Raw genomic sequence first — 21,284 nt, 5'->3', positions numbered from 1 at the left:
AGCCGCCTAACTAAGCAACATTTTATTTTTATAGCATTGTGGTCGTGTTAAGAATAGGTTCGACTTTAACTACGACTGCTGTCTACAATTTTGAACTAAATTTCGATCCGAATGCGCTAAGAATGCTGTCTAGGTAGGCGACTCGTGACGTTTTGGAACACCACCCTCGTTCTAACGAATCCCTATTGGTCAGACCAAAGCTCCTGCTGCCACAATACTGCACACACGTGACCCAGCTTTTCTGTACACACACACACACACACACACACACACACACACAGTAAAACACAGCACAGCAGGCACTTAAAAGCCAACGCCATGGCGTTTTGACCACCAATTTCACCCCACATCCAAACAATCACCATGAACCCTCTCCGTTGACAAACGCGCATTATCCCATGCGTAATGGCGAGCGCGCTGCAGATGAAGCCCTCCAGTTTGGAGCACACACGGAAGCGCGCGATAGATCCACGAAGGAGACAAGCTGCACTCTCATTCCTCAGCAACATCTCTCTGGACGGACGACCAGTGCAGGATGACGGGGAGAGTCAGACCGAGGACGAGGACAGCTCGAGGACTAGACAGAGCCTGGTTTCTGCAGTGGGCCAGCAGGCATTGGCCGAGGCAGCGAACCAGGCTCTCAGCAGTGCCCGAGCTGCTGGTTTCATGGCTGGGATCCCGGCCTCTGGTGCTCCTCCTCCTCCTCCAGCGTGCGGTGCGGGTGCGGATGGGGATGTGTGCGGTGCTCAGGTGCTCCAGGCCGTGTTCAGCTCCCCTTTCTCAGCTGTCCCACCGGCTACGAGAGGGAGACTCCAGACGTACACTCAGGGAATCCTGCCCGTGTCCTACTCCAGGCAGTCAAGCCAGAACTACGGTTGTCTAGATGGAGGGCAGATTGCCAACTCTGCCCTGGAGCTGCAGAGATCCAGGTAAACTTATGCATTGAGATGCGGACACGTCATTAATTACAGCTGAATTAACATGCAAGTTGTTCATTTACAGTACAGATATAGCAACTGATTTAATTAATTTTACTGAGCTCACTTGTAGGAATGCATTGATATTGCTGTGCATAAATATTCTGTAATGAAACCAAGTTGCATTTGTGCTGACGTCACTTTTTAGTAATTTTTTAGAGATTTTTTGTTTTAACCAAATGATGTCCTCAAGTTCACACAGGTGTATTTCCTCACATAAAATAAAGTAATGTCTGTCGACTTTTTTTCATCAGTATACTGTTTTTTTTTTTTTTTTTTGGCATTGTGAAAAAGAGGAGTACCATCTTTTTAAAAAAAAAAAAAAAAATGTAATTCAGTTTCATATTTAAAGGTATATTTCTTCCAAACCTGTATGACTTTTGTTCATCTTCAGAAAAGAAATGAAAAACTTTTTGATGAAATCTGAGAGCTTTCTTTCCCTCCGGTGAGAAGCTTCAAAAAGGTGAGAAATGGTTCTTCAAAAAGTTCATAAAGAAATTGTAAACTAATCCATATAAGTTGAGTGGTTCAATCCAAATTTACTGTAGAAACTTGATTGCTGTTTATATGATGATGATGATGAACAGATTGAATTTAGACTTTTATTCACATAAAAACATTCATCAACTCACACATGATCAGTTGTGGTAAAAAGAAGCTCAATCGTGTTCATTTGACATGCGACAACAAATAACGTTCATTCTTGTGTTACGCAGCACGTTTGAGCTTCAGCAAATTCAATCTGTTTATTATATAAAGTAATCGTGTCTCTTCAGAAAATTTTATGGATTAGTTTTAACAATTCTTTATATGAACTTTGAGGCATCAAAGTGGTAGTTGCATAGCTGTTAATGGAGGGACACAGTAATCTAAATTTCATCAAAAAGATTTTCATTTGTGTTAGGAAGATGAATGAAAGTCTTACTGATTTGTAATGACATGAGTAATTCTTTAATAATGATATAAAATGGTGATAGACCTGCAAAGTTCTAACATTTGCACTTGCATTGCAACATGATAATGTAATGTAAAAAAAGAAGAAAAAAACAAAACAAAGGTTTTCAAACTTTATAAATCCAGACAATACATTAAATCAAATGTACACTTTTGTAGTTGGTCCCACTTTATATCAGGTCTCTTTAACTACTATGAACCTATGTAAAAAATAATAATTGTTTGATACAAAAGTACTGATTGTGTTGTATTGCAGAAATGTGTCACAGTGGGAGACGGGTATATTCTTAGGGGAATACACAATATAAAAGCTTTGAAGTGAGGGATTACACACTTTATTCAAATAGGAGATTAGTTGCTATTGAACTAATGGCCCCATTAGACACATTAAACACACTCTCTGAAAAAAAATCGATCAATCAATAAACTCAATCCAGACTTTACTACAGTACATTCCTACAGTAAGTGACCTTCATTCTTACAGCTGATGACACCGAGTGCATGGGTGAATTTTTCACTTCAGCTCTTTCGCAGTGTGACCAAACCATTAAAACAAGACATCTTTCAATTAAGATTCAATTAATTTTAGTTAATCAGCTGTGTTTATCAGTTTAATTTTATTTCTAATGGCCCTCTAAAAGCAGTAGTAGCAGTAATAATCCTCATATTCTGAGTCTGAACTATTAAGATGTGACGATCCATAGTGCTCTCTTCGAAATGTCCCCGTTGGAGAAAAACACACATGCAGTCAGTATCTTTAATGTCCCAGGATCATATATTTAGCATGGTCATAGTGACAAGTGAGTCTAATCGGAGATGAGCAGGTGGTTGTACCGAAGTGTCAGTAGGGCACAACACTCTTTCAGTTCCAACCAGCAAAACCACAACATTTCAATCTCAGCCCAACAGCCACGACGGCGCTACTGTCTTTAGCTCTAACTGTTGTTTCAGAGGCATGCAAAGCACAGCCAAATCTACACGTTGGCGTTACAGGATCGCTTACTTTCTCTTTCTAGCATGCATCACACACACACATCTTCTGCACCTGCTTTGTGTGCTTTAATCTGAACATATCAACATGCTGTAAGCTGAGACTCTAGAGGCCATGCTTGCAAGTTGGGCGTCCTTTGTTCAGTTGTTTTGTTATTGAGCCAGAGAGACAGCAGGGAAGGTTCTTGTGAATATAGGTAGGAGTTGTTTGTATAAGAAAGTGGACCTACGACAAATTATTAAAAATTTGATCCAATGCGCAACTATTTTCTCAGGACAGTAACTGTTTTAGAGCTTTAATGTGGCATAGGACTGACCTGAGACCTAATTCTTGCTTCATTTAATGATTATGTGTGTCCTGTTGGTTTAGTTGTGCAAGGTGGGTCAAAATGCACTTCATGACCTAACATCTACATGAACTGGTTTTACTCCAAACTGATTTAATATGTCTCTGAATAATTCTGTCTAGGGTTCATCAGTAAAATGTTTAAAGGGACACTTATGAAAGTTTTGGCGCTCGAGCAGTTAATAAACAAAACTGCCACGTGTCTTATAGAAAAACACTGTAGCCTACACTGGAGCTACTTCCCTCTGTTTATATAGTCTGAATATGCAGTCTGATCTCATGAAGTAGCGTGTGTATGACACGCCAATTCGTATTTCCATTTTTGGCGTGCTATCAAGACGCATAATCGCCTTTCAGCGTGTTTATGAACGCCGTTGACTTAACGTTATATAAATATATGACTTACCTCAACCCCATCCCTAAACCTAACCGTCACTGGGGTTAATGGCATTTATGACTGGAGATTTGACTGCGTGTTCAGACACGCGGAATGACGCGGACGTTAATGGCGTAGACATATACGCATACACGCGGATACACGCGGATAGCACAAAATGCGTGGAGATAACACGCCACCTGACTCGAAAGTGGCGTATATGTTTACGCAAAAGTCATGATGTCATGTTGGAATATGAACACTTATTATAGGCGTACCGTAGTAGTTATTCAGGATAAGACAAAAACACAGTTTGTTTCATGTACATTATATACATTTCGGGTTACTTTATTTGAAGGTTTCAGTATTACAGTGTAATTACATTTAAGTATATAGTAATATTAATGAAGGTCATGTAATTACTATAGGGTTAGGATTTGTTGAGGGTTACTTGCATGTAATTATGCATTATTTTTAGTTATTACTATAGTAAATTAGCCTAGAAATCTAGACGCACCCTAGCGGCAGCAAAAATTATTTTGCAGCAAAGTTTGGTCTAGCAACTCTCCATAGACGTTTGAGCTGGAAAACCCCAACTCTGGTAGGGCCAATCACATCGTGTATAGAGTCGGAGGGCGGGCTTAACATAATGATGACAGAGTTGCGACGGTCAGAGCAATTTTTCGGTCAGAGAAGTCGTTCATCCTCGGATGCGGCCGGCGCCGCGCGTGCTGTTACAAAAAAGCTGTGGCGAAATGATCAACTTGTCATATTTGCCGCGCTCGTGCTGTCAAGTCGAGTATAAAGGCTTTACTCTGTCTGCGCGCGCTCTGATCGGTATAGGTGCACGGACCTCTCCCGAATCATCTCCACCACCCCGAAGCACCACTACTCCGGCTCCGTTTCCTTTTAAATTAGTATTTAAACATTCTCTATGATACTATTTTTTTAATGACACACTGTCTCTTTCTCTCTCACACATATGTAGGCTAGTTACTCTTAGACTTTTAATGATTAGTGTTTTATTTTTAAAGTTTGTGGGTCGTGTAAAAAAAAAATCCCTTATTTTGGGGATGGATGCTGGGAAATCTCCCTTATTTTCAATGTTCAATGTTGACAGCTGGACTGGATATGGTAAAAGTTTATCAACTTGCTCCGCTGAGTACGTCACTGTCTTTGTTGCTCTGATTGGCTTTAGCGCTATCCAATTGCGTGCAGAGAGAATTTGAAAGACAACCGTTTATCCCGCCCCTCGGATTGAGCCCTTTCAATGAAGAGTTTCCAGACCTAACATCTTGATGTAGGTCTGGCATGCCAGGCTAATAGTAAATACATGTAATGTTTAACAAAATACTATAAAATAAAGTGTTACCAATTGTTTAAATAGTGTATCTTTAAAGCTATGGTTCACCCAAAAATTAATCATTTAAAAAAATTTTAGATCATATTTTGATGTTTTAACTGAGAACATGTGATATCTAGCAGAATTTTTTACTAGCTTTGTGGTAATTGAATTGCTGTTGTTATGATTGACAACTTTTACTTTGAAATATTACTTAAAGAAAATGGCAGCACAGCTTATATGCAACTTTTCTCATTTAGCTTCAAGATGAAGTTGCCGTATTTGTTATTGTAAGGATCGCCTGGAGGCAAGTTGGAGCGAGAGAAGAACCCAAGTGCAGTTTATTCAAAATCAAAATAACACACAACAAGATCAAAATGGCATGAAACAAAAACCGTGGGAAGTTCGTACGTACGAGGTGGGAAGTCGTGTTTACGACGTGAGGTGCGTTCAAGTCAGTTTCGTCGGAGCAAAATGGCGGTGTACCTTCTTTCAATGAATTACACGAAAATACAGCAAGGTTTGTTACCTCTGCTTATAAAAAAATTAAGAACAAAGAATGCGCATCAGGTGTGTTTTTCTTTTTATGTTTTTTACTATCATTAGGTATAATTTTATATTACAATGATATCATATTTTGTGCAGAGAGCTTGCTTTATAAATGAAAAAGCCTTACAATGTCAATGAGTAAATATTGAAATTCAATTAATTTACCGTCAACAGAGGTTGAATGAACGTTTCTCACTGACACTCCCCCAACTCGTACAGATCGGGGTTTAAAGAAAATCCCGAGCTCCCCACTGGTATTTACGACATTGTGGTGGCGTTCAAGTGCGTTCAACTCGTAATTACGATCTATACGAGATCAATCTATAACAGTGAAACACAGGAAACAATACTTGACAAAGACGCATGCCAAACATGAGGGCTTAAATACACAGACTAAGGCCGTGTATCCACCAAAGCGTTTTTCCACGCGCCTGGCGTATGTTTTCAAATGTTTTCAATGGGAGCGCCGCCTTTTTTAAACGCCATGAGCGTACCGAGGCGCTGAGTGTTTTTAACTGGTCGCTGGGAGTTGAAAAATATTCAACTTTGGATAAAACGTAGCGCTCATCACTGTCACTTTTTACCCAGCCGTCCAATCACAGTGGAGGAGGGGCGGGACTAATACCACACCGACCAACTGTCACAACATTCAAACTGCTGCGGATATTCTATAGACGAATCCGGCGAAACTACCGGAAGTAAGCGGGGCGCCATTACTGAGCTGTTGCTGGGTAGCGTTGCGCCATTGCCTCCTATTGTTTTAGTTGCAACTTGCGTCCACTGGAATAAACAGCCCGCGATTTACGACTGTCACTAACGTTACAACGTTATCCCTTGTATAATGTCGAGTGGGTAAACAGTTTCCGTTATAAATTGTTTCAATGATGGCAGTAAAATTTCAATTTTGAAGAGAAAACACTGTGAATACCCCGGGTCGACTGCCCCTGTCTGGTGCCGTACGGTTTACAGATTTCCTGGGCGAGTACAAGACGTGGACATTCGCGTATAATAACAATTATTTAATGACATAAGTAAAAAAAAATATAATAAATATGTGATATAGTGATCAGCAAAATCTCCTCTCTTGCTATTTTTTCTATTAAATTAACATGCTATGGTCATTAAATGGCTTTCCTGAGCTAAATGTAACGTTATGTGACATAATTGTTCTCCCGCTGTTATATTGACCTCTTTCCATGGTTTAAAAACACTAATTGGTCGATATTATGTATACTTTCTAGCTGTAACGTTACCTTACCCTTGCCTGTTGCAATGTGAAAATGAGATAAATAATGGACACAAATGAAAAACATGAATTTGTTTATTTGATTTCATTAATTTATTTATTTATTGTTGCCAAATGGACAGATCTTTTTATAGTTTCCTCGTTAGCAAACGTTAGCCTAGCTAGCTTGCCAAGCTATTTTCATAAATAACGTTAATCTGTAAGATCGTTTGTACCTTCATCTGTGACTGGAGGCCACTGCAGTCACAGATCAAACCAACAAGTCATTCTGCCTGGCTGTAGCTGTCATCGAGGGTGAGTTCGCGTTATCACCGAGGTTTGTTTACATACCGGTGCATATGTCTATATGCCTGTGTAACAGCTCAGTAATGGCGTCGCCACAAGATGGCAGCCTACACAGAACGCTCGTCGGATTCGTCTATATCATAGCAACGAAACGTCTCAACGGAAAAAATGCTGCGCTGCCAAAACGCTCTCAAGCGCCCAAAGCACGACGGCTTCAGCAGAGCGTCTAGCGTTTTCAGCTGACTAAAAACGCTTTGGTGGACACACGGCCAAATGATAAGTCCCTTACACCAGTGAACAATGAGCAGACGATTAACCAATGATAAGACACATGGCAGGATCACACCTGCTGATTTCGATAATTCACGCAAATGTGTGTACTTTTTCTTAAAGGTGACGTGTGTAATTTTCGAGCTACCAAAAAAAAAATTGTAAACAGATTGTTTTCAAACAGGTTTCCTGAAACAAGCCCCTCGTTTATAATTGGTTCAACTAAACTCGTTTCTTCATCTGACCATGTTTACACAGCTTTTTTTTTTTTTTGCTTTACCGTAAATTTCTCCGTTTTTTGTTTTGTTTTACTGTCATAGTCGTCTCCTCATATTAAGCTCAGATAGGAGAAAGTATTTTAACAATTACATACTTGAGCTTTAAACAGTGTGGGACTTGTTCTTAATGGGCAGCTGCTGGAAACAAACACTGGTTCCAGGCAGGATGCCCAGTCTCTGCCCTGACTCGGTTCCCCCTCTTCCTCCCTCCACTCCCTGCCTCTGACCTCCACTTCCTCTCCCAGACCCCCTCCTGCATGGGCTGCCACTTTCCACCAGGAAGAGCCAAACCTTTAGATGTGCTGCCAAGAGCAGCCTGTGAAGAGAGACTGTGCAGAGTAGTCGTGTCTCTCATGTGCTGGCACATGCCTCCGAAAAACAACATGTAGGCGCACACACCCTATCCATCCTGTTCTTCAGGGCCTTGCGTCTAAGCTACCAGACGGTCTGCTTTGATTGGGCGGCCCAGACAAAAGCATGACTGCAACCCGTTCAGGTCTCAATGTGTGAAGAGTGCGGTGTTATGTAATTCTTGCGCTCTAATGGGTAGCTATACATCTGTGTAAATGGCCTGTGTCTTTCTGGTGCCAACTAAATCTTGCCTCACGATTGCAATAGTTCTCCAAGACAACCAAGTATAGCACGCCAAAAAATTTGCAAGGGATTAGCAGTCATTTACAATACTTCTGTATTCGTAGTTTTACTGGGAAATCAATGCAGGACTAGTCTTTTTCTCTGCCTTAGCAGAACAAATCACTGAAGAAAAAACGATAATGTACAATAAGGAACATTAGTTAACTACCTTAGTTAACATAAACCATACTTCAACAACTTAGTTAATATTAATTCAACATTTACTAATACATAATTAAAATCAAAGGTTGTATTTGACATTATTTAACTAATGAACAAACAATGAGCCGATGTATTTTTATTAGCTAACATTAACAAACATTGATACATACTGTAACAAATGCATTGATTAATGTTAACTAATGAACCCTTATTGTTAGTGTTTTCGAAAAAACAAAACACAAAATAATCACAGTGCTGTGAAAATAAGTGTAAAATTGTTGTCTTTTCATTATTTAGTATAGACTTTGACTGGAAGCGTAGGCCTAATTTAACTTTGAATTATTTCTGTCCTAGATAGTGTAACAGTGTTTCAGAACAATGACATAATTTTAGATTAATATAAAATGAACATTACAAAACAAGCAACATTCTTGCGACAGCAACATAGCTGCAGAAAAAATTAAAATATGCACATTTTAAAAGTCTACTTAAACACAGGCTCCGGTGACTATTGTTACATCAGTTACGTCATTTCATACTTTTTGTTCATTATGAAGTCAGTTTTTGTTTTACAGTAAAAGTGTTACAGTACAGAAACTAATATTGTGGAATATACTGTGAATTTATTTTAGAGCACATGAATGTGTCCCACAGAGGGGACACACTTTGTCCTAAAGATCTTTGGTTTTTCTTTTTCCACATATTGTGAAATCCTTTAAAGGGTCACTCCACCTCTGAAAAGATGAATGTGTATTTAAAATGGTTAATTTATGTAGAAGAAATGTGAAATTATTTTTGAATTTGGAGCTTTCTAGACTGAGAAAAGCCAGAAAATGCATTTCTGGCTTATGTGGATGAACTCCCCGAATGCATTTGCTTCCCAGAATGCATTTGCTTCGCTGCCCTAGGAGGCCACTCCTATCGGTAAACGCGCAGTAGGTAAACAACAGTCTAGGGTACTAGTGAGTCTCTGTGATGCGTCTGCCTGAAGATGTGTTTCGAGATCGTCCAAAATGTCCGGGATTCGACTTTTGCGTTCTACAGTCGTCATTCATCAGCGGGAATTTTCTTAGCAATGTTAAAACGCACATTAACCGTTCACTTGTTTATGTACTCAGTATCCGTCCATATTTTCAAAACATTTCTGCGGTGAAATCAGACGCACTGGCACTGATCTGTGATTGGTCTGTTAGCGCATTAGGTCCGACCCCCTATGGACAGGTTTGAAAGGGTGGGTACTAGTGCTTTTAGTCTTTACAGAAAAACGCCCCTCTTACACTTCCTCCTACAATGACGTAAAATGACGCTTTTTGCGTCATTGTAGGAGGAAGTGAAAAAGGTAAATAGCAGATTTCTCTCATCTCAGGGTAAAATGAGAGAGTGTTGCACGACCATTCAATAGTATAACTGGGTTTCTAACAATGGAAAGCTTAATGCAAATGGGTGGAGTGTCCCTTTAAGCATTGCACCTAACTTATTCTTAACCAAACATTGACATTTCTTCCAGACTCATTATTGGATGTGTTCCATGACCATTGAAACTGGCCATGTTTTGGACGGACCGTGTCCTTTTCCTTTCTATTGTGCGGTTAGCTGGCATTGCTGAAAGATTATGCTGACATTTTTTCCAGTGAAAAATGGAGTTAGAATAAGGGTTTAAACCAAACCGTAAAACCAGTATTGGATGTGGAAATTGCAACCAGGCATATGTTCGCCAAGACATGATTTAAAAAAAAACAAAAAAAACATGTGCTGTTGGGACTTGTTGCATTGCTTTTTTCCTGAGAATTTTCAGACTTTTACAGGATTAAATCCCACACTTAAAAAACAATGAATGGTGCTATTTTAAAGATTGAGTTCAAGGAAATGCTGTTGTGTAATAATGGCAAGCAGATGTGGCAGAAATAAAGGATGGGATTTCAAGTCACTTGCGTCGGAGCTGTTTGATGTTGTACATTCTCTTAATTTACACTAAAGTACCAGTCTATTTAATTTGTTTATTTAATTGAAATGAATTATAAAAAAAAAAATAAAAAATGGGTTTGAGTGAATGATTCAATGACTCATTCATAAATACTTCACTTGTTTCATTACTGGAGGAATCAGCGTTTCTGAACAAAGCTCTTGAATGAATAATGAATTCAGTGACAAATACATTTTTAACAGTGGCATCGTCAAGTCACCTTCATTTATATAGCACTTTTTAACAATATAGATTGTTTCAAAGCAGTTGAATTCACTTCCGTTGCAAAGATTGCTAGTTATTAACACGACACCGTTCTAACAGAACACCCTTAATGCGCTCCGGCCCGCTCATCTACACAACAACAGCGCCTGGCGGCTCGAGAATGCAAACCTTGAAACAGGTTCCAAGGTGTAAAAAAAAAAGTCTATTTTGATCGCTTCCATAGACATCACGGTTTATTTCCGAACTTTTTGTTCTTACATTACTTCTGTTATAATTTGAATATTTATTATAACGATATTGTGTGTGGTTAAAAGTGCTGTGAAGCCTTTTCATACGTCAAGCCTAACTGCTTTCTCTGGGTCAGCCACACACCAACACAGATTTTAGTGTTCAGTTTTATAGACACAGGCGAGTTGTTGTCATTTAGGGATGAAATCGTGTGGGTGTTTGGATAGAGATCCGACATGATTTGAACATCGCTTGTAATTCCCTGGTACAAACTAAAGTAAAAGTAAAGGTCTTTGTTACAGCCTTGTAGATTGACAAGCCTTTCATAAACATTAGACGTGTTGTGTATTGATGTTTTGACTGAAGTAGTTTAGTTTGGTCTGAGCATTGTTTTCTTACCATTCCAATGCTGTTTGGCAAATTGAGATGTTCTTAAAGTAATTTCAAAGGTAGTCTGTGCGAATGTTTTTTTTTTTGCTACACTGAAGCATTTGCTATTTCTTTTTGAAGGACCTGATGTGTAATTTATCTAAAAACATTCGACATTCCACTACGCCTCACTGTTTTCAGAACACACTATTCACTCTACATATACTAACAGTGGAGAATTGGAGAATAGGGAACAGTGTAATGGGACTCACATACTCTAGACACTTTAGCAGTGCACCCTGGCAGCAATGCTGAGAAAGCAGCGTGAAGTGCTGTTGTTTTGAACACTTTTTGGAACACAACAACATACCTTGCATTGCTTTTTAGGTCTAGAGTATGTTGTGTTTCCTCGGAAATGTGACCAAACTGACAGTGGTCGAAATACCAGGGAAGGAAAGTTTATTTAGATCACCATGTGGAGTAAGTTTGATGTGTTGTTGTGGTAGCCTGTGCAGGATTTGGTGCTCTCTGGTGTTATTGTACAAGGCAAATACTGCTGGAGAAGTTCAGTTGCTTTCTACGAACACATAAACATCTTGTGAGAGTCAAGGGTCACCTTGCAGATATGTTAATGCACCTTTTGCCTTATTCCCTGATGAACGCCAATTCTGACGGATTATTCCACTTGCTATAAGTGTTCATGTAACCGTCATTGCCCTGGGTGACACTAATGCTGCTTTCCATTTACCACGGAAGAGGGATGTCTGTGCTGGGAATGATACGAGTTGACCGTATTCCTGTAAACAGGTCGGAAACTAAGATTCGTTCAGGCAAACCTTTGTTGTGCTTGGTTTTTCAGAATACAAACACATAGAAAAGCTAATAATAATTCTGAAATATCATGTCCACAAATAGAGGTTGGATAGTACCGTGTGCTTTTGACACGGTGTGTCACTCTATATTGATTGAGAGACTCGAGACTCGAATTGATATTTCCGGTACACTGTTGAAGTGGTTTAAATCTTAGCTAGCTACCTTGTCACTTTAGAAAATAATATATCTAACATTGGACAGGTATGTCATGGTGTTCCTCAGGGGTCTGTCCTTGGCCCAATGCTTTTCAATATTAAAAATAACAAAGTTTAAGTTTTATAAGCTCAAATAGTTGCCTTGCTCTGTTCTGTGTGACTCTCCTATTCGAACTCGTTCATCAAAATGAATAAATCTTTTTTCGAGTCATTTGGTTCATTCAACGAACAAAATATACGAGTTGACTCTGGAAAAGATTCGTTCATATTGATGAACGAGTTCGAATAGGAGAGTCGCACAGAACAGAGCAAGGCGACCATTTGAGCTTATAAAACTTAAACTTTGTTATTTATTTTGAATGAGCGGTCGTTTCGCTTGATAAGACCCTTATTCATCGTCTGGAATCGTTTAAAGCCCTTTGAACAGTTTGCAGTTTGCACTGAAAGTGTCTTTTGGACCTTGAACCATTTGGTTCCCACTGAAGTCCATTATATGGGGAAAAATCCTGGAATGTTTTAAAAAACCTTAATTTCTTTTCGACTGAAGAAAGAAAAACATGGACAGCTTGGATGACATAAGTGAGTAAATTATCAGCAAAAGTTTTTTTTTAAAAAAGTGAACTAATCCTTTAATGAACTGTGTAGCCACAATGGGTTCTGAAGTCGGGGTCGTTGCAACTCCAACTTAAGGGGCTTTCCAGTTAAAAGTTCCAACTGGGAACTATTAACTTCCCACTTACGAGCAGAACAAGTGCATGGAAGTCTCAGGCCGCTTACTGACTACTAGAGGAAGATCTGATGGAGTGTTTGATGAATAGAAAAAGTATAAACCATTTTGCAAGAGGTAAACAAAACTGGTCCAGAAGCACTTCCTGTTTCAGTTTTTTAACACTACATACAAGCTGGGATAAAATACAACCAACAGAACATATAAAACAGTCAAAAAGTTAAACAAGCATCTTTAAGATTTTTTCTTTCCATATGAAATAAAGAAAACAGTTACAAACTGAAACAGGAAGTGTTTCTGGACCAATCTTGTTTACATCTTGCAAAATGGTCTATAAGAAGAATTTTGAGGGTGTGGAAAGAGTTTCAGATCGGTTATACATCAAATTGGATTTCTCTGAGATTGTCAGGTCAACCGAGTGCAAAAATTATGTTCTCAACTCTTAGTTGCACAATGTTTTCACAAACCTTCGCATTTTTTCTTTGACTTTAGAGTCAGCATGATTTTATACAAGAATAAATTACTTTTATTTAGCAAGGATGCGTTCAATTTAAATAATAGAAAGACGAGTTGAATCAACTCTACATGCAGTGCACTTTCACAGTAGTTACACTCTTATCAGGTGTCTGTTATTGGTCTGAATTCAGATCTCTTTTGGCAGGAACACAAGCATTCATCATCCCACGTTTCTACAGATACAGGTCCACAAGGAACTGATATATCTGCCCCTGAAAAGCCAAAATCAAGAACTCAAGCTCAGAGTGTGTAAAAAAAACAACTTATGATAATGTCTTCTTGAAATAGAAACAAGTGTTGCTCATTAGGCAGTTTCTCAGTCTCCCTGGTGTGTTGTACCTTATCAGCATACTAATATGTGTTCCTTATTACCTCAGCCTGGAAGAGGAATGTGTTATGTGAAAAATGTAACCGAAATCTGTGCTGGAGCTGTGACTTATCCTCTTACAGGGGCTTGTTTCTGGAACATTCTGTGTGTGATCTCATATTACATCAGGAAAAAAAAGTCAAACACAAAAGGTTTGGTATTGATGGGGAAACTTTAACCTGGTTGTGAAGTAATGCTCTAATGTTGTTCTAAACTAATCTTTGTCTGGCAGTGTGCTAATTTGTAAGTTGGTTATATGTTTGACTCAATTGGTGGTGTGAGAAAAGCTGTGCTATTTTTGTACATGAGCCTATTGTGTGGCAACAACTGTAATGAATTGATTAATTGTTGAGTGGGTCGGTTTATAAAGTTGCACATGTAATGCCTGATACTGATTACCAAAATCCTATAAGATCATTACAAATCACACTGTACAACATGGATCTAGTAAACTTGGATATGAGAAATATGTAGACCATACGATGATGACACCTATTGAATCGTAGGCTAAAACACTAGTTAGTATAGACCATTTCACAAGATGTAAACAACACTGGTCCAGAAGCACTTCCTGTTTCAGTTTGTAACTGTTTTCTTTATTTCACATGTAAAGAAAACATCTTAAAGATGTTTGTTTAACTTTTTATTCAGTATTAAATGTTCTGTTGGTTGTATTTTATCCCAGCTTTTATGTAGTGTTAAAAAACTGAAACAGGAAGTGCTTCTGGACCAGTGTTGTTTACATCTTGTGAAATGGTCTATAGAAGAATAAAACGTCATTGGTAAACATATAGAGCAAGATATATCGTACTTTAAATGTGCGCAGATAAAAAAAAAAAAAAGAGGAGAATAGGGAAAAGAGGCCAACTTGTCATGCCAATTTTGCATATGGAGCTTGAGGTAAGGTAAGTAGGTTTAAGTTTTAGAGCCATGTCGCGTTGATCAATACACCATTTCATGCTGCATTTTTATTGGCTAGTCAATACGACCACAGAAATAAAAAATCGCACAATGTGTCCCGGGCATAAGTCCGACATTAAAACACTGTTTGGTAATCACTGGTTCGAGTCTTGCCTGCAACATTTCCAATTCCCATTCCATCAAAAGAAGCGAAATGTGTTTACCTTTATCATTCAAGGAATTATATGAAAATGTTAAGTTATTACTGTGAGTTTACGTTTGTGGCTGTGATTTGAATGAACAAAATCTCACCGTTGTTGTTAATTTGCAGGCGGAGACTAATATCCCAGCGCTCTTCACTGGAGACTCTTGAGGATATTGAGGAGAACGCCCCTCTACGCAGGTATTGCCTTTGTGCAGAAACTTCTCAACAGCTAGAGACATTACATGGTAATCGTTTGATTCGGCCAAATTGTGGTTAATTATTGCTTGGGTTACCCATCTAATTATTCCTTCAGTTAACATTAGATGCATCTCTAAAAGTGATTTTAGTGCTGTCCAATGTGATTTTGAAACATTGCACATAGTTTATATTTAACACTTGTTTTATTTAATCTTTAACGAGACTGGTTTCTTCAGACATATACTGAAGGGAGTTACACGTGGATAAAGCTTATATAACAATAAATAAATGAAGAGGAAAAAAATAACGATGTACAACAACAGTTAGTGTAAGAAAAACACAAGGTCATAAGTGTAATTTATTTATAAAGTGCTTTTCACACATTGTTTTAATAGCAGCTTTACAGAAAATGATGTTTATGTAGAATATATTTATATCTTCATGCCTTAGTCACGTTTTGCAGATTAGAGATTGGTGATAATATTGTATAATAGAGCCAGACCGATATATCGGCAGTCAGATATTATCGGCCTATATTAGGCATTTTCTAAAATATCGGTATCGGCAGATAAATGAATATTTAAAAAATAAAATAAAAACGGACGAATCACGCTTCAACCATTTCATGAGTGTTGTCAAAAAGTGCAGGTAAAGGGATAAGCAAGCTGACATGGTAGCTTATAACTATAAGGCAATGTAGGGACTAATTATTATTTTATATATCAGAACTTTAATATATTTGGACGTTCCTCCGTTCTGTTGTGACAATAGAAACAAGTTTCTTTTTAAAATGCATTATCATATTATTTTAATTAAAACTCATAAATAAATAACTAATGTTAGGGAAATCTGTTAATATTTTGTTGCGCGTTTCTGAAATAAAAATAAAAATAATAATAATATCGGCCGATATATCGGAATATCGGATTTTAAAACCAACAAACATTTGTATCGGTATCGGCCTTCAAAATCCTTTATCGGTCTGGCTCTATTGTATAATGATACTAGTAATCACCATGTATTATGTATTGCCCTGCATGAGTATACTGTACATACGCAGATCGAGTTGGACATATTTATATATACAACTTTGTATAAAGAGCTGGGCGATAATATGGATAAATATTGTGACAAAATAAAAAAGCCAGGCAGCCGAAATTTCAGTAGGGATCAGTGTGTTTTTTCGTGAACTGTGTTGATGTTGCTTTGTTTCATCTAGATGCCGAACTTTATCTGGTTCACCCCGACCAAAGAGTTTCAAGAAGGTCCACTTCATCAAAAACATAAGACAACATGATATGCGCAATGGAAGGTATTCTTACCAAACAACCCACACACAGACATCTCGCCAAGAGTAGCTCCCACACACACCAAGTGTTTGAGAGAAAGACTCCCCCTGAATTTATCCATAGATTTCACAGATTTTATTACAAAATTTTATTTCCCTTTTTTGATGGAATTTTCCCAGCATAATCATTGGCATTAAGTGTGCAAACATCATATTTCTTCCAATTTAATAAAGTCGTGTCATTTGGGTCACTGTGATTTCTTCAAGTTATACATGTTCCTGGCTCATTTCTGTCTGTAAGATAGTCCTAACCCTATAACCTTATATAACTAGCAATAAGTTATCTCTAAAATCAGAGAGAAATGATTGGATGAATATCACATGTAGAAGCACCTGACCCTGGTTGTGCCTAAACTTGACATAAATCCTCAAATCTGAAATGTCCTTCCAGGATCAACAAAGATGTTGATCCAGGAACATGTTGTACTTGGTGAAATCACGTTCACCGTGTGTGTGTGTGTGGGTGTGTGTGAGAGAGAGAGAGAGAGAGATTTTTTTTTTTATCCCTAATGCCTAGTTCACACTACATGATTTTAAAATGTCGGGCTGAACTGTGCAGTTCACACTAAATTACTTGCTCTCAGTGAAATCATGAGTGTTCAAGTTGTTTAGCTGTTCAGACCACACAACACAACGTGATTGATCCACAACAGGAGGTAACTCACTACACGAGTTAACAACGCACTACATAGAGATACAACCACGATCGGATGATAAGAGCATATCATTTGTGACTCAATGAGAGCTGTTTCAGTACTATAGTACGGTCTAAATCCTGAAAATAATCAAACAAATAACGAGTTGACAACAACACGATTCTATCTGGTCTAGAAACCATGTTTTGTCACGAAAAACCACGCAATAAAACGAACCAGAAATGACGCGAAACTACAGAGAAGAACATAACACGCGAATATGGACGTCAGACAGAAACTAGTGCTGCACACTGTTTGCTCGACGATCTGCTCTGAGAAAAAAAAATGCAAAAAAGAAAAAGTAAGATTTACCTGGTGTCCTCAACCCATGCGTTGCTATGATTGGCTGTACTCATGACATCACTGAGATTGAGTCGCGCGACTGCTCGAGATATCTAGCATGCTAGATATTTTTCTGAGCTCGGTGACCTGTCTGCGAGCTGTCTGCGAGCTGTCTTTGATGCGTTGTTGGCTCTTTCACACTATCGGATTGGCGAGCGTTAATCGTCCGCTAATCGCCCGCGATTTGCACGCGATAACACCCTGACTTGTCGGCGACTCAACGATTTGCAAATCAGGCTTAAATCGGGCTTAAAATCACGTAGTGTGAACTAGGCTTAACTGACCCTCTGTTCTTTTAAAGGGATACTGCAATTTTTTTTTGGAAATAGGCTCATTTCACAACTCCCCCAGAGTTAAACTGTTGAGTTTTACCGTTTTTGAATCCATTCCACCGATCTCAGGTTCTGGCGGTACCACTTTTAGCATTATAGCTTAGCATACATCATTGAAGTGCACAAGACCATTAGCATTTCTCAAAAAAAAAAAAAAAAAAATTACCAAAGAGTTTCGATATTTTTCTTATTTAAAACTTGACTCTTTTCTTCTGTCGTTACATCGTGCACTAAGACAAACGGAAAATGTAAAGTTGTGATTTTCTAGGCTGATATGGCTAGGAACTATACTCTCATTCCTGCGTAATAACAGAGACTATTTATATAGAGACATGCCACTTCCTCAATCCTTAATACAGCTATATAGGGAAAACCCGTAACACCAAAGATGGCGGTTGTATGGAACCCGCCCCTCCGGCTGGACAGCCAATCGTATGCTTTTAACAGTCAAGCCAGGAAACATTTAAGCCTATTGTCTGGTTCCACCAACGCATGCGTACAGTTGAGGTTTGCGACAGCGGAAAATACGTTACTGTTCGAAAAGGCGGCAGATATGATATGCAGTGTATGTGTGCGTTGTGTAAATATCAGACATCCCAAGTCTCCCAGAAGTTCTGGGTGTCTCCCACAGATTGATAGCGGCTCGCTGATGCCCGCAAATTAGTTAGAATCTCCCGGAATCTAGAGCGAGCGAGCAAAGAGCGCGCATTTCAAACTGTGCAGCGCGCGCGAGAGAGAGCGAGAGAGAGCGAGAGAACCCTTGCGCATGCGTAGTAAAAGTATAACCTGTGGGAAAACGGCGTTTTAAACCTTATTTTGGGGCAAAGTCATCAAACTTTTTCAACGATTTTTATCATATTTTACTGCTGTTTCTGTACATTAAGTTTTTATGTCCCGGTGACCAGTGAAAGTGCAGTTCTGACTCTCTGCCTATTCATTTAGATAGGAGCCTGGTCTTGTTAGTCCGAAATAGCTGCCCGGAGGCGTTGCCAAGATGGCGGCCGAGTGTAACGACTTACCTAAAAGGACTTTGGTAATAATCAAGAAACTTTACTGCCATGAGTGCAGCAGACATAATGATATGATGCATATCATCATATCATTACGCCTGCTGCACTTATGGTATGGCAGTAAAGTTTCTTGATTATTACGCAGGAATGAGGGTATAGGTCCTAGCCATATCAGCCTACAAAATCGCAACTTTTTTTTTTTCATTTTCCGTCAGTCTTAGTGCACGATGTAACTACAGAACAAAAGAGTCAAGTTTTAAATAGGAAAAATATCGAAACTCTTTTTTTTTTGAGAAATGCTAATGGTCTTGTCCACTTCAATGATGTATGCTAAGCTATGCTAAATGTGGTACCGCCAGAATTAGAGGTCGGCTGAATGGATTCAATACTGTAAAACTCAAGTTTAACTTTGGGGGAGTTGTAAAATGAGCCTATTTCCTAAAAAAGTGCAGTATCCCTTTAAGATTCAGACATTCTCTGAAACCCAAACATTTTAGGCATGTTATTAGTGGGTATTTTATTATTATTATTTGTGTTTAGTGTTTGCCAGATGCTCTTTTATCTGAATTTGAATGTGAATGGGTGTGTTGTAAAACAAGAGGTTGTGACCAGCGCAGTTTTTAAATACACACACTTGCAGTCTTTGACTTTTGTTTTGTAAAGCTAACTGCAGTGTTTGATTTGTGAGAGATATTTTTTGTTTTCCAGCTGTGCTTTGATCCATTATTTAGTTTATTTTGTGCTTCAGATCAGTTATTAGCAGTTCACAAACTTCTGATGGAAATATAAGAACTTGAAAGCCTTGGCAGAATATTCCATTCTTAAATCTTTTGTTTGTTTGTAAATCTATTCAGTTTCTCAGTGGTTTCTCAGTGAGGTTTTAGTTTACTTCAAAGAGTGTTTGCCTTTCTTTTTGTTTTCTTTTTCTTATCTTTTGTTGCGTAATTCTTTCATATACATTTCTGCGTAATATTTGAAATACTATTAAATATAATTTATTTGCTGTGTATCTCTCCATCTTTGCCTGTGGTCCTGACCTCTATATTGACAGAGTTCACTTAAATTAGTATCATTTTGTCTTTATAGGATAGTCCTTATCAGTGGCAGAAGATCCTTCTATAGTGTTTTTTCTGTCCTGCCCTATCGAGATTGTAGCCAAACAGGGTATGTATTCTTCAGCATGCAAATCTTCTATTCACCATCAACCTTTTTTTTTTAATCCCTTCACTTTTCCCATCTTCTTATTTTGATTATTTTTTCCCTCCCCTGGCCATTAAGAATGGGTCCACAATTAAACTTTTAGCATCCTTCTTTTAAATAATCAGTTAAAAATATTATACTTCTCTTAAAGTATGGACGCCAAAAGTGTACCTCAAGTTTTATATATATATTTTTTTTTCATGGTTTTATCTTAATGCACTCTATGCATGGATCGCTTGTATCAGTATTTCATAGCTGTCCAGATTTTTGGTGGTAGGTGTGTAATTTTAATTCAGAGAGATTGACCAACAAGCTTGGGCATGCTTTACATAGACCTCACCCTTGACATTCCCGCTATTTTTTTTTTTTTTTTTTTCAAGAACAGGCTTTTTAAATCCTGAATCTGCTGCTCTGCTTTGATATTTAACTTCTAATGGGTTGTTTTTCTTACCTACATCTTGGCATTGGCTGCTTTCCCATTGTTTTAAGCTGAAGGGTGTAGCCTAATTTATTGCTGAAATGAAATGCAGAAACAACTCAAGCCATTTATAGGTTTATTTCCTTTAAGAAAAGTGAGAGCTCTGTGGTGGCGTGTTAATCTGTTTGTTTGAGTATCTGGACCAATCCAGCACAGCTCAGCCAATGGTGTAAATTTGAGAAGGGACGTTCTGTTAGACCAATAGAAGGTGGAGAAGTGTTCGGGAAACCTGTCTGAAAACAGTTACTTAGTTTCACACTCACATTTGGTGATGCTAATCATCACAAAGTTCATTTTTTAAACCAGTTTATGCTTTATAGCATGTAAGCCTATTTAACCTGAGTATAAATAGAAGAATTGAACAGTTCATTGAGCATAAGAGTGGAGACGCATGAGTTGTTTTCTAGTAACTTGAGGCCATCGCAGTCACTGGTTTTATTACAATCTGAGATTAGGCTCTGTGGGGAATGGTGTTGATATGACCTTAAGTCAAATTTATTCACATACTCTTATTTGATCAATAATGAAAAACGGCTAGATGTTGCACTATTCATCACGATTCTATTAATTACGATAGAAACCTGTGAATATTAATGATTTTAAAAGATACAATGTGACAAAGAATGCATGCTTTGTGAAACATTGCATTTGAAACTGGGCAAAGGGCAGCGTTAAATCCATTTAAAGCTTCTTTATATGACTACAATTGCTTTTATTGATGTACAGTGGACAATTGATAAAAGCT

General features: G+C 38.3%; 1 protein-coding gene across 2 annotated transcripts in view; it reads left to right on the top strand.

The window, feature by feature from the left end:
* The first annotated feature begins 246 nt into the window (after window positions 1–246).
* Window positions 247–21,284, top strand: part of cables1 (Cdk5 and Abl enzyme substrate 1) — a 39,100-nt gene continuing 18,062 nt past the window's right edge. For both annotated transcript variants that reach the window (XR_016168494.1, XM_039686515.2), the window contains exons 1-4: window positions 247–929; window positions 15,063–15,134; window positions 16,354–16,446; window positions 19,948–20,025. Coding sequence is in view for 1 of the 2 variants with exons in the window: in XM_039686515.2 (XP_039542449.2) it covers window positions 406–929; window positions 15,063–15,134; window positions 16,354–16,446; window positions 19,948–20,025 (767 nt within the window). In the remaining variant the exon portion in view is untranslated. The remainder of the gene's footprint in view (window positions 930–15,062; window positions 15,135–16,353; window positions 16,447–19,947; window positions 20,026–21,284) is intronic.

This window comes from Pimephales promelas, chromosome 5, assembly GCF_988280905.1.
Source record: "Pimephales promelas chromosome 5, fPimPro1.hap1.1, whole genome shotgun sequence".
NCBI lineage: Eukaryota > Metazoa > Chordata > Actinopteri > Cypriniformes > Leuciscidae > Pimephales > Pimephales promelas.
The sequence above is the reverse complement of the archived record's forward strand: the minus strand, read 5'-3'. Positions and strand labels throughout refer to the sequence as shown.